At 49.2% G+C, this 15,038-nt stretch overlaps 1 protein-coding gene across 2 annotated transcripts in view; it reads left to right on the top strand.

The window, feature by feature from the left end:
- Positions 1-15,038, top strand: part of NFASC (neurofascin) — a 1,241,670-nt gene that overhangs the window by 686,012 nt on the left and 540,620 nt on the right. For both annotated transcript variants that reach the window (XM_085627649.1, XM_085627634.1), the window contains exon 9: positions 10,072-10,242. In XM_085627649.1, the coding sequence (XP_085483775.1) occupies positions 10,072-10,242 (171 nt within the window). The remainder of the gene's footprint in view (positions 1-10,071; positions 10,243-15,038) is intronic.

Genomic DNA, 15,038 nt, shown 5'->3' with positions numbered 1-15,038 from the left:
CAGGGCCTAGAAGCTTACAGCATTTGGTATCATACAAGAAAGATGGCTTCTACAGGACTATGGTCCCCGAGAAAGCAGACCTATCATATCAACCTTCTGGAACTCATCCGTCATTTACGACCAGCACCCTACTTGTTCAGAAGGAACAATACAACCACCATGTACTACCTGAACAAGCAGGTGAGGACACGGTCCGGAGCCCTTTTACAAGAAGCTCAATCGATCTGGTACTGGCTGATCGCCAGAAATCTAACAACTAGTAGCTGCTCATCTGCCAGTGGCTCAGAATATCCACGCAGATGTGCTCAGTAGGGTTTTTGGCGAAAACCACAAGTGCATGCTTAACGATGAAGTCGTGCGAGATATCTTCAGCTTGTGGGGCACACCTTCTACAGATCTGTTCACCACAGAGGAAAAAATGCCATGACTTCGCCTCCAGATTTTACCATCTAAGGTCATCTAGGGGAATGTCCTAGGGATCAACTGGTCGAACCGATTTCTCTACGCTTTTCCTCCAATACCTACTAATACCCACAGGCCTGCAAAAACTGGAGTCCAGGACAGCCAAGATGATTCTAATAACCCCAGAATGGCCGAGACAACTCTGGTTCCTGGACCTTCTTCACCGGTCTATCCTTCCACATCTCAGGCTTACTTGCAGACCGGACCTTCTCACTGAAGTTCAAAGCCCAAATGCTACATCCCAGCCATTTATCCTTGAGTTTGGGAGTATGGCTCCTGAGATAGTGCAGTATGGTCATCTAAACCTACTGCAGGACTGCATGGACATTTTAAAGTGACCATTTACATGAGCAGCTTATGCTTTGAAATGGAAGCGATTTTGTATTTGGTGTTCCTCCAAACAGATCGATCCCACCTCTTGCCAGGAGGAAGTCATTCTCCCGTATCTATTACACCTGCCAAATCTGGCCTTCAATATTCTTCCATCAGAGTCCACCTATCCGCTCTCATGGCATACAGGAAAACTCCTTCACAAATCTTTCTTTCGGATTCCATTTATTAAAGATTTCCTAGAGGGGTTAAAGAAGGTTTTTCCTCTCAATAAACGCCCTTCTCCTCCATAGGAGTTGAATGTAGAACTTTCCCGCCTCATGGTTCCTCCCTTTGAATCCATTCTCAAAGCTTCATTACAGCATCTCACATGGAAAACTGCTTTCCTGGTGGCCATCGCGTCAGCTAGGAGAGTTAGTGAGATCCAGGCCCTTTGCACCCATGAACCTTACGCAGTCTTCCACTCTTCCAAAGTGGTGCGACGCACACATCCTAAGTTTCTCCCTAAAGTCGTCTCAGACTTCCACGTAAACCAGACTACCCATGTTCTTTCCGAATTCTTTGTTTCCAGCAGAGAGAGCTCTCCACTTTCTGGTTGTTAAAATGGTACTAAAATTATATTTGGACAAGACCAAGGCCATTCGTAGCTCACAATAGCTGTTTTATCTATTATGGCCCAGTCCGCACAGGTTTGGCTACTTCTAAACAGTCGATATCTAGGTGGAATTTCTCTTGCATTCTCTGTTGCAATCAGCTAGACAACAAATCTCTTTGTTAGGCCCAAAGCTCACTCTGCCAGAGGTAAGGCAGCTACTGCTGCTTTAATGAGAAATATTCCCTTAGCGGATATTTGCAAGGCAGCTACATGGAGGTCAGTCCATACGTTCACTAGACATTTCTGCCTGGACACAGATGCTAGGGCTCACGTAGGACAGACATCCCTCAGAAACCTTTTTACTTAACGGAGTTCTTTCCTGGTGTTTTTCTGTCTTCTCCTCTGCCTAAGGTGGGATGAGCTTACTATTCTATTTAACACTTTACACGTTACCTGTACTTACAGCTCTCTCGTAGGGGTATTTCCATGATAGTCATTAGCAGCCCTCCCTCCTCACCGGTGGAGTGGACAGATAATTTTCATGCTCCGTTATTAGTGGTTTAGTATAACCTTAAAAAAGAACTGAGGTAACTGCCTCTGGCTGAGCATGATGGGATACTTGTGGTCTCACTGCTCTTAACCCCTTCGCTGCTAGGCCTTTTCCCCTCCTGTGCTAAGCCTTTTTTGGGCTATTTGGGGTAGTGCGCGCTTAGGCCCCTGTAACTTTTTGACCACAGTAGGTATCCACGCCAAATTTGCGTCCTGTTCTTCCAACATCATGGGGATTCTAAAGGTACCCAGGGTTTGTGGATTCTCCTAGAGGGTTCCCAGAAATTAGTCAAAATACAGCAACATTTTGTTTTTTTTGTGAAAAATGGGCAAAAGTGGCTGCAAATGAAAGAGTCTGGGTTTTTGTCTGCAAATGATATCAAAAAAGGGTTTGTGGGGCTGTAATCCCTATTTCTCCAGCTTTTAGGGAATGACAGATTTTTGTCAGAAATCCAACATTTTTTACACAGTTTTGACATTTTTCTGGGACATACCCTTTTTTTGCTATTTTTTGTGCTTTCAACCTCCTTCCAGATAATGGTAGAAAAGCAATAATGGATCCTGGAAAGCTATACATTTTTGAAAAGTAGACAAAATTCTGAATTCAGCAAGGGGTCATTTGTGTAGATCCATCAAGGTTTCTTTATAGAAACTAACAGTTAAATATAGGAAAAATTAAAAATTTGTTGAAAAAAGCAGCCTTTTGAGTCAACGTTTTCACCTGTAACTTCTTCTAATTATGACATCTCTTTGAAAGCAATGTACCGTTACATCCGGTGGACCTTCCTGGTTGTGGGAATATATAGGACTTGTAGGTTCACCAAGAGCCCAACGAACCCAGAGTAAAAAACTGAGCAGCATTTTGTAATGTTTTTTTTTTTTTTTTGTTCCGGGTCTATAGCAATTATTGTGGGAAAATGTATACATGGAAAAATCGGTATGAAAGACACCTATGTATTTCTGAAATGGGAACAAATTACAGAGTTTAGAAACAGTGCATATTTGCACATTTTCGAAATTGGGAATACTCATACTTGCATGACAATTATTAGTCATTATTCAAAATGACTTTTTTTTTTACACAATGTCTTTCATTTGGAAGGGACAAATGCATCAAAAATCAATAGGTAATAACAGTTGCTTTACAAATCTGAACTACCCTAAGTCTCCCGATAAAAATGGTACCTCACTTGTGTGGGTAGGCATAGTGCCCACGACAGGAAGTGGCTCAAAACCTAAGGTGAACACACCACATTTTCACACTGAAAATTTACACATTTTTTGCGAAGAGTCTAGCTGTAGTTTTTGAACCCTAGCCCTGCCGGCACCTAGGGAAACCTAGCAAATCTATAAATTTGTGAAAACTAGACAGCCAGGGGAATCCAGGATGGGGTGACTTGACTGCCTCCCACCATGGTCTGTTACCCAGAATCCCTTGCAAACGTAAAAAATTGACAAAAAAAACACATTTTCCCCACATTTCTGTGATGGAAAGTTCTGGAATCTGCGCGGATCCACAAATTTCCACCCACCCCGCGTTCCCCAAAGTCCTACGCGAAAAATGGTACCTCACTTGTGTGGGTCGGCCTAGTGCCCGCGACAGGAAACGGCGCAAAACGCAACGTGGTCACACCTCAATTTTGCAGTGAAAAATGACCCTTTTTTGGCAAAGTGACTAGCTGTAGTTTTTTAACCCTAGCCCTGCCGGCACCTAGGGAAACCTACCAAACCCACGCATTTCTGAAAACTAGACACCCGGCGGCTTCCAGGGAGGTATGGCTTGCGTGGATCCCCCTACGTTTCCTTACCCAGAAACCCCTGCAAACCTCAATTTTAGCTGAAAAAAATCACTTTTTTCACACATTTTGGGGTGGGAAAGTTGTGGCATCACCGGGCTCACACAAATTTACCACCACCCTGCGTTCCCCCAGGTCTCCCGGTAAAAATGGTGCCTCACTTGTGTGGGAGGCCCAAGTACCCGCGGCAGGCAAGGGCCCAAAACGTAGTGAGGCGACATCAAAATGGCCTATCGCAAAACCACCTGGTTTTGCAATGGGGGTCACTTGGGTTTTTTGACCGGTGCTCGGCGGCCATCTAGGGAAACCTACCAAACCCACGCATTTCTGAAAACTAGACACCCGGCGGCTTCCAGTGAGGTATGGCTTGCGTGGATCCCCCAACGTTTCCTTACCCAGAATCCCCTGCAAACCTCAATTTTAGCTGAAAAAAATCACTTTTTTAACACATTTTGGGGTGGCAAAGTTGTGGCATCATCGGGCTCACACAAATTTACCACCACCCTGCGTTCCCCCACGTCTCCCGGTAAAAATGGTGCCTCACTTGTGTGGGAGGCCCAAGTACCCGCGGCAGGCAAGGGCCCAAAACGTAGTGAGGCGACATCAAAATGGCCTATCGCAAAACCACCTGGTTTTGCAAGGGGGGTCACTTGGGTTTTTGGCCCGGTGCTCGGCGGCCATCTAGGGAAACCTACCAAACCCACGCATTTCTGAAAACGAGACACCCGGCGGCTTCCAGGGAGGTATGGCTTGCGTGGATCCCCCAACGTTTCCTTACCCAGAATCCCCTGCAAACCTCAATTTTAGCTGAAAAAAATCACTTTTTTCACACATTTTGGGGTGGGAAAGTTGTGGCATCACCGGGCTCACACAAAATTAACACCACCCAGCGTTCCCCCAGGTCTCCCGGTAAAAATGGTGCCTCACTTGTGTGGGAGGCCCAAGTACCCGCGGCAGGCAAGGGCCCAAACATTTTTTTGATGGGCAATGTGGATTTCGCCTTACTACGTTTTGGGCACTTGCCTGCCGCGGGTACTTGGGCCTCCCACACAAGTGAGGCACCATTTTTACCGGGAGACCTGGGGGAATGCTGGGTGGTGGTAAATTTGTGTGAGCCCGGTGATGCCACAACTTTCCCACCCCAAAATGTGTGAAAAAAGTGATTTTTTTTCAGCTAAAATTGAGGTTTGCAGGGGATTCTGGGTAAGGAAACGTTGGGGGATCCACGCAAGCCATACCTCCCTGGAAGCCGCCGGGTGTCTAGTTTTCAGAAATGCGTGGGTTTGGTAGGTTTCCCTAGATGGCCGCCGAGCACCGGGCCAAAAACCCAAGTGACCCCCCTTGCAAAACCAGGTGGTTTTGCGATAGGCCATCTTGATGTCGCCTCACTACGTTTTGGGCCCTTGCCTGCCGCGGGTACTTGGGCCTCCCACACAAGTGAGGGACCATTTTTACCGGGAGACCTGGGGGAACGCTGGGTGGTGGTAAATTTGTGTGAGCCCGGTGATGCCACAACTTTCCCACCCCAAAATGTGTAAAAAACAGTGATTTTTTCAGCTAAAATTGAGGTTTGCAGGGGATTCTGGGTAAGGAAACGTTGGGGGATCCACGCAAGCCATACCTCCCTGGAAGCCGCCGGGTGTCTAGTTTTCAGAAATGCATGGGTTTGGTAGGTTTCCTTAGATGGCCGCCGAGCACTCGGCCAAAAACCCAAGTGACCCCCTTTGCAAAACCAGGTGGTTTTGCGATAGGCCATTTTGATGTCGCCTCACTACGTTTTGGGCCCTTGCCTGCCGCGGGTTACTTGGGCCTCCCACACAAGTGAGGCACCATTTTTACCGGGAGACCTGGGGGAACGCTGGGTGGTGGTAAATTTGTGTGAGCCCGGTGATGCCACAACTTTCCCACCCCAAAATGTGTGAAAAAAAGTGATTTTTTTCAGCTAAAATTGAGGTTTGCAGGGGATTCTGGGTAAGGAAACGTTGGGGGATCCACGCAAGCCATACCTCCCTGGAAGCCGCCGGGTGTCTAGTTTTCAGAAATGTGTGGGTTTGGTAGGTTTCCCTAGATGGCCGCTGAGCACCGGGCCAAAAACCAAAGTGACCCCCCTTGCAAAACCAGATTAACTATTGTTCCTACAGCGTGAGAATTTTGGAATAATATTGCAAAGAAAATGTGGCAGACATTTTGAGGTTTGCAGGACATTGGGGATAAAAAAACTTTTTGAATTCACAAAAGAGACATCACCATGAACTCCCATGGGTTTTCGACAATATCTACAGTTGGTGGGTTATTCTTACATGGAAAGTGTACCTTGGCAGAGAAACTAAAGACAAAGATTCCTGCACAACCATCTATTCCTCAAACACACACACATACTGGTTGGATTTGGCACGAGGGCGAGTCATGGTTCCGTGTATTAAATTTTATTAACAAGAGATTTCATAAAAATTAAATGCACTGTCAATTAAATTCACAAAAAACCAAACCAATGACTCGCAGCTCGTGAGCTGTAAAGACTCGTCAAGGCACCAACCACTTTACAGGCCATTCACACACCTTTCATACGTGATACAAACAAGACCATTCGCACCACCAGGCACAAAAGCAACACATTATAAAATTCACAAAAAGGGACAAGGGACACCCTGCTTCAGAAAGACAAATATTACTGCACAGCCATCTAATCCGCAAGCACACACACATACTGGTTGGATTTGGCACGAGGGTGAGTGATGGTTCAGTAGATACAATTGTATTAGCAAGTGAAATGCACTGGTAATAATTGAAAGGGCGAGAAACTGAACCATTGACTCACAGCTCGTGAGCTGTAAAGCCACGACAAGGCACCAACCTCTTTACAGGCCATTCATACACCTTTCATACGTGTGAGACGTACAAAACCATTCACACCGCCAGCCGCGGGCCCATCACATAACAAAACTCACACCAGCACACAGCGCCATTCAAGGGCCCATCACTTTCACACGCCCACAATCCAGACACAGCAACTACACAGGCTGATGGATTGCGTGGAGTGGCACTCAGCTAGCAGTGTGTGTAGTGACCAGCAGAACGTCACTACTCACACACAGCCAGCCGAGCGCCAGTCCACACACACCGCTAGCAGAGCGCCAGTCCACGCACACCGCTAGCCAAACACCAGTCCACGCACACCGCTAGCCAAGCGCCAGTCCAGGCACACAGCCAGCCAATCGCCAGTCCAGGCACACCGGCAGCCAATCGCCAATTCACGCACACCGCCAGCCAAACTCCAGTCCACGGACACCACCAGCCAAGCACCAGTCCGCGCACACCACCAGTCCACGCACACCGCCAGCCAAGTACCAGTCCACGCACACCGCCAGCCAAGCACCATTCCACGCACACCGCCAGCCAAGCTCCAGTCCACGCACACCACCAGCCACGCACCAGTCCACGCACACCGCCAGTCCATGCACACCGCCAGTCCACGCACACCGCCAGCCAAGCACCATTCCACACACACCACCAACCAAGTGCCAGTCCACACACACCAACAGCCAAGCGCCAGCCTACACACACCGCCATCACATTTAGGATTTTTTTAGAAAAAAATAAAAACACAAACAAATCGCAAATAGATACAAATCTTCAAACACAAAATCAGCAACTAAATACAATGCACTAACACCAACCTTGAAACAGAATCAAATTATCCAAAGAATACAGACCAGGCAGTTCACTTTACCACTCATGAATGCTCCCAAAAATTATTTCGCGTGTGGTACGCTCTAAAACAAGCAGGGACACACAGTGCAGGTTGAGAAGGACAGTCGGGGCAGTACATACAACTCTCCTTCTGCGTACCTCTTCGCCAACAGACTCTACATCTCCTACTGGGAAAATCTTTTGAGGGTGTGGTAGGAATGTGATCAGGAAAGTGGCGATCTTTCAATCTAGCAACATCCTTCACCACTCCAACTCTAGGAACACTTGCCTGTTCCACTACAACAAGGCTGCCTATTACAGACTCCTGAAACTTAGCAAAAGTCATCTTTGACTCAGGGCAAGAATCCTGGAACACAACAAAAGCATTAAACATTGCCAAGTGGAAAAGATGGATAGCCAACTTCTTGTACCAAATGTAAGCTTACGAAGAGCAGTGTAAGGTTCCAACCTCTGATCTACTCTGTCAACACCACCCATGTGCCTATTATAGTCTAAAATGCACACAGGTTTGCGCGCTTTAGCGACCTGACCCCAAACAGTCACAGGTGCAGTGCTTTCATCATGGATGGTAGTCAGCATGTAGACATCTCTCCTGTCTGAAAGCTTCACAGCAAGAACCTCCTGGCAACGCAACGCACTGCCCCCGCACAAGCTTTTGACAAACAAGTTCTTTCGGGAAACCTTTACGGTTAGAGCAGATTGTGCCACAAGCAACAGTGTCCACTTTGGCCAATTCCCTGAACAACCGCACACCAGTGTAGAAGTTATCTACATATAAATGGTGGCCTTTGTTAAAAAAATCCTCTACCAAGTTCCCAAACAATTTTCTCAGTCACTCCAAAAGTGGACGGACAACCAGGGAGGTTAATCCTGGATTCCTTACCGGTGTACACCCTGAAATTAGAGACATATTCAGTCCTACTGTCACAGAGCATATACAGCTTTATTCCATAGCGTGCCCTCTTACTAGGAATGTATTGCCTAAAAACCAAGCGGCCCTTGAACAACACCAAAGACTCATCCACTGCAATTTCTTTCCCAGGAGCATAAATCTCAGAAAATCGATCAGCAAAGTGATCAAGGACAGTCCTAATCTTAAAAAGACGGTCACACTCAGGGTGATCTCGTGGCAACGCTAAACCATTATCAACAAAATGCATCATCCGAAGCAGAAGCAAATACCTGTCACGACTTATGACTACCGGAAAAATAGACGTTGCCATCAAGGGACTGCTAGACCAATATGAAGACATAGATGGCTTCCTTAGCAAGCCCATCAAAAAAGTTAAACCCAAGAACTTCTTCATCTCTTCAAGATTTGTGGGAGTCCACTGGGTAGCTCTAGAGTGTGGCTTAAGACTGGCACTGTTGTCCCTCAAAAACTGTTCGCCCGGAAGCAAATGGCTTCCAGGCGTCCCAGCGCTTTCTGATGACGTCTGCGCACGCTGTGCGCGCTGACGTCATGGGGAAGCGTGGGGGGGCTCAGGGGTGGAAGCGGAAACTCTTCCACTGCCATCCCCCTCTGTGGGGGCAGGATCGATGCCCCAGGGGGGGAGCGCCAGCGCTTCCCCCAGGGGCTGTGCTCATGACGGAGCGGTTCCGTCATAAGCCCAGCCCAACCGATGCTCATGACGGAACTGCTCCGTCATGAGCATCGAAGGGGTTAAAGGCACATCTTACGTTTTTCTTTACTTATAATGGCAGCCTATGGGCTACATTGTCCTGTACCTCTTCATCTCTGTATCTCATAGCAAAAGGGTTTGTGACGGTTCTTTTTTCTGTGCCATTACAAAACATTCATGGACGGAGAGCATATATTATTACAATCTCTTCTTTTGCCATTCCAAGATGAAGAACTCTGGCCACTGTAGCCTTCCCCTAGTGTGCATTATGAGTTTCTTAAGTGACTTTTCAATGCCGTCCCGAAGAAAGGCGAACTTCAGCACTTAAGAACTTATATTGGATAAAGTGCTCTGGGGTCCCCGCAGATGGGCGTGGCTATTCAATGCTTATGACTATCGTGGAAATACCCCTACGAGAGAACTGTAAATACAGGTAAACTATACCTTATCAATACTCTTTGTCGAGCAGCGCAGTTTGTGGCAGAATGAGACCTAAGGAGAACAATGCAGCTATGGTTGAGTATCACTAAGGCACTGAGTAGACAAGAGAGGGAATATCATGGTATCTCACTGGGTTCTGTACAAACTGGTGCAGCTCAGCTCGATAATACTAGGGCTCTGAACACAGCAGTGCAGCCATCGAGCACGTCACATGGAGATTGTGTAGGTTTTATACAGAGCCATGATGCTGTAGAAGGGCAGAGCTGCGGGTCTGAGCAGGAATAGAAAAGGACTATGCACATATGATTGCATCTATTGCAGGGATACCTGAGGGCAATTGAAAGGACAATCCATCTACAGGGGAGAATCCTGAGTGCATCAGTAACAGAGCATTACCTGCGGTCTATCAGATCAGTAAAGTCGATTAAAAGGGCACCATCAATGCATTTACAGAACCATGGTCTTTGACAGCGTACCACTGGGGCACTGAATGGATCTAGAAAGCTTTTCATTTTATTGTTTCTCTGCTACCTCTGATTTAAGTCACTTTCTGTGCTTCTTCTAGCCATGTCACCAATCATGCAGGATAAACGAGTGTCACAGGGGCTGAACGGAGACCTGTATTTCTCCAACGTACTCCTGCAGGACTCCAGGACTGACTACAGCTGTAGCGCTCGGTTTCACTTCACGCACACTATTCAACAGAAGAACCCCTTCAACCTGAAGGTCCTGACCAGTAAGTGTTCTTTCTTCCTGGGTCTGGATCGCTGGAATATTCTTGCAGGAGTCCATTCTTTCCACCTATCTTTGTATGCATCAGCATTTATAGTAAGACAATTGTCTTCATTGTCTTACACCATCAGACCATAGGTGGTTATCTGGAAACCCTCTCAAAGAAATTTGGTGTGTCAACATTTATATGAACCTCTTAACGTTCATCATAAAGCTCTATGCACAGCTAGGTCTCCTGCATTCTGTATAATTTAGAGGAACCATTTTTTTTATTTTACAGGGGGCCTTCACCTGCCTTTGCCCTAGTCTTGTATATGCACCTCTCTCCAAGTCTTAGGGAACGGTCTGTAACTAGTTATTTCTCCCTGTGATTCATGATAAAAAGGGTGCTTAGGTTTTCCATGCATTTTTTATAAATGTGAGCTCCCATGGTCTGATAACAGGGATTACAATTAGATCATTTGTGATAGGGAGTAACTCGGTAAAAAAGATGATAGTCCTTCAGAATTGAGAAATAAAAGGTTAATTTCCAGCTTCATTACCCTAGTGACAGACGTCATTAAGAAGAGGATCACACATTTTCAAATTTGTTTGAGATTAGTTGGGAAACTGTCCAAAAGCCTCATAAAAGTATCATCAGAAAATGATGCTAGTGCACGGTTTATAGGCAGGAACGTGGCTAGTGGTGTCAATATGTATTGCTAATATAGCTCCTGTTTGCTTGAGCCTAAAACAGTTCTTTGGGCAAAGGGCAGAAAGCAAGTGTGTGGTCCCTTCCAATCAGCGGTCACACCTTGTCATTCCCTTAAGATTTCCTTCCAAATCCCAATCGCTAATCACTTTTAGGATACGGGGTTAGCTGTCTTCAGAAGTAGTCATTACAGTGGCCCTACACTGAGATGACTTGAGCTGCATCAACATATTTAGAACTACCTTAGGGAGAGGCAGTGTGTAGTAGAGTAGGGTCTGCTTCCTATGGTCACCCCCACTTTTTGCTTCACTGGTTTTCGACTTAGATTTGGCTGTGGGCCTGCTAATCAGACCCACAGCCCAGCTGTTCTCTCTCTAAATTCATACTATGTACTTTAGGTACATAACCCAATTGGTAAGGATCACCTTATAGGGCCCTGTACAGTGTACCTTAGGTACCCAGGGCATAGGTGTACCCTAGGCCTACCAGGGGCTGCAGCATGTATTATGCCACCCCTGGCTGGCCTCCCATCATGACACAACTGGCTGATCACTCAGCTGGGGCAAGGTCGTGTAATCACCCCTTGCTTAGGTATAGTATTCCTATACCTACCTTATATATAGACACATGGGTAACCTTTCAGTCACTCCTATGGCAGGCCTTAACAATCCTGAAGGCAGAGTGCTTGGTAACATGTGAGATGGTGCTCTAGCATGAGCTGAGCCTGTCTGCAGCTTTCTGAACCATGTCCTTTTAGCTGTTCTATGATATCGCCTACCATATACTCTTAAAGTGCCTTATAATCCTCGCGGTTATGGTAACTATGGTTTGGCTTTATCAAAACATGTCGTGTAAGGTGTCTAACACTTTGGAATACTACCCCCACACCATTTCTGGCGATGAGGATAGTATTCCTCCCTTCTAGAGGGAGAAGACATGTTGAAGACCTACTACCCGGTTAAAGTTAACCAGAGCCCCAGCATCACAAAATGGATGCTGCTGCCACAGACACAAGTCTGACCTCCTGCTGTTGGGAGTCCTTCCAGCAAGGGAGGCTTTGACAATAGGTTTCCTGCCTTGGGAGGTGCTAGCACCACCCCAGACAGGACTTAGTGTATTGGGGCAGGGAGGGATGAAAGAAACGAGACACTGCCTGGGGCACACAAGGTGTCCCATGCATAGTCTGGTTCAAACCGGTGCTGGGGCACTCCAGCCCCAGTCCTGGCGCGAAACTGGACAAAGGGAAGGGTGTGTAACCACCCCCCTCCCTGGTCCCACCCATAGGAGGGACCTAGCAGGTAACCCAGCCCCCCAGATTAGTATAAGAGTGGGAGCTGAGTCCCTAGGACTTTGGATTATCCTGAAAAACTGCAACTTGAACAGAAACTCTGGACCTTCGACATTCGACTACGGAAGAAGACTGAAGAATCTCCCTTGTGGCCAAGGAGTGGCCACCCTGTGCAAACAGGCACCACCAAGCGACCTGCCGTTTGCTTTGCCCAAGTTCTACGAGGAACCGACTGCAGAGCCCGACCAGCGCCTTGACTTCAAGACTTCTCCGACCCTGATCCACATCCACAGCAAAGCTGAGATCCGTGGAGGCGACGAGAGACGTGGGACCGGCTACCTGGGAAAATTGGCTACTAGCTTCCAGCGCAACTTCTGAGGCATCCTCGAAGTTGTGCTCTGGGGATTGAGAAGCCCCAACCCCGAGTACCATCTGCACCGAAGATCAGCCCTCCACACTCCACGAGTTCTGCGTGGGGCCCTTCTGCATTTCCCTGCTCGACGCGTCTGTCCGGTTACTGGCCCGTTGGCTAGTAGCCTCAGTGACGATGAACCTTAACCTTCCACCGCTGGTTTGGCTCCTCCAGACTGGCCCTTGCTTCCCTGCGAAAGAGAAGCACCTCAGGCCTTCCTGGTCTGCAACAGAAGCGAATCCTTCATCCTGCGTGGGTCGTCGACTCCGGTCCTGACGCCGCTGCCCCCTGGGGGATCCAGGCCTGGATCCCAGTCGGCGCCGATCGACCTCACGACCCCTCCGCCTGCGCCAACTCCTCCGGTGCCGCCCACGGCGCCGCCTTCGGACGACGCCGTTCCCCGGTTTAGTCCCGGTCCGGACCTGGTGTTGGAGCGGCGCCGCCCGGCGCCGCATCCGACGCCGATGGGTGACAGATTCATCTTCCGTCCGGCTTTGATCCTTCCACCTGTATACCAGGAATCGGATGACGGTGACGACTGGGAGGGGTCTGAGGACCCCTCTGGCCCGGCAGGGCCAGTTATCTCAGGACTGGGCAGACGAACTGAAGGATGCCAGTGGTCTTGACACCTCCCCTGACACTGGCTTCATCTCTCCTCTGACCGTGGCTTTGGAGGAAGGTGCTACATTTTCTGTGGTGCTGCGCAAGGCGGCCGAAGCCCTTGGGCTAGAGTTGCCTGCGGTGGCCGTGAGGACTAATCTCCTCACTGAAGTGCTTTAACCGTCAGCAAGCTCCTCCGAGCCTCTACTGCAATTCAATGAAGCACTGAGTGACGTTCTGAAGGGCACCTGGTCCAAGCCCTTCACAGTTCCTCTTGTGGACCGGAACGTGGCCCGGCGCCACCGCCCTGCACCGGACGACCCCAGTTTTCTGTCCATGCACCCCACGCCCGAGAGCCTGGTTATCCAGGCCTCAACCTCCCAGACCTCCTTCCCGTCCGCTCCCCCAGATCGGAAATCCAAAAGGTTGGAACAGTTTGGGAAGAAACTGTTCTCCTCCCTTAGTTTGGGGTTGCGGTCTATCAACCCCGCGTGCCTTTTGGACCGTTACTCCCACTCCCTGTGGGATACGGTGGAGGACGTGCTGCCCCAGTGTCCGGAGGAGGCCCGGACATGGCTCGCCCAGGCTCTTGCCGAGGGGCGGGATGCGGCACGGCATGCTATCCGATGTGGACTGGACACAACGGACTCGCTAGGCAGTGCAATGGCGACCACGGTGGCGATTCGTCGCCACGCCTTGCTGAGGTCCACGAGTTTCTCCGGGGATGTCCAGGGCACCCTCATGGACATGCCCTTCTATGGCAGTCGCCTTTTTGGCGACAAAGCGGATAGTGCGCTGGAGCGCTTTAAGGACTCCAGGGCTACGGCCAAGTCCTTGGGCCTCTCGGCCCCGCGCCCGCAAATTTCCGCTTTTCGTCCCTTTCGTGACCAGGGAAGGGGTGCCTCCTCATGTTCGCCTAGCCACAGGCCGCAGAACCAACTTCAACGCGGTCGCGGACGTGGATTCCGCCGAGTTGGAGCAGGGGGACAACGAGCCTGTCCGTCCACATCTAGCCCAGCAGCATCCACCTCAAAGCACTCCTAGTCCGAGCTTTCAGGCCCATTCCACACCAGTGGGAGGCAGAGTTCGCCATCACCTGCTCCACTGGCGTACCATCACATCGGACAGGTGGGTGCTGCAAATCGTCCGAAGGGGCTACTCCCTCCCCTTTGAGGCGACCCCTCAAGCCATGCCACCGCAGTGCCACCAGATTTCGGGGGATCACTTGCAACTTCTGCAGGAGGAAGTTACGGCCCTCTTGGCCAAGGGGGCCATCGAGTGCGTTCCTGGTCCAGAAGTAGGTCGTGGTTGTTATTCCCGCTACTTTCTGGTTCCCAAAAAGGGCAAAGGGGGCCTACGCCCTATCTTGGACCTCAGGAGCGTCAACGCCTTCCTCCGGAAGGAGAAGTTCAAGATGCTCACCTTAGCTCTGGTTCTGGCTGCCCTAGACCCTGGAGACTGGATGGTAGCATTGGACTTGCAGGACGCTTATTTCCACATCCCCGTCCTGCCGGCCCACCGGCGTTACCTGCGGTTCACGGTGGGCCAAGAGCATTTTCAGTTTACAGTACTCCCATTCGGCCTCACCAGTGCCCCTCGGGTGTTCACGAAAGTGATGGCGGTGGTCGCAGCTCATCTGCGCAGATTAGGGGTTCTAGTCTTCCCCTATCTCGACGACTGGTTGTTAAAGGCGGGCTCGCCCCAGGCAGTCGTCTCCCACCTCCAGACTACGGTCGACCTCTTGCATTTGCTGGGGTTCTCCATCAATGTACCGAAGTCGCATCTGAGTCCCTCCCAGAAGCTCCTCTT

The sequence above is a fragment of the Triturus cristatus genome, chromosome 1_1 (genome assembly GCF_964204655.1).
Source record: "Triturus cristatus chromosome 1_1, aTriCri1.1, whole genome shotgun sequence".
NCBI lineage: Eukaryota > Metazoa > Chordata > Amphibia > Caudata > Salamandridae > Triturus > Triturus cristatus.
This window is presented reverse-complemented; position numbering and strand designations above follow the sequence as displayed.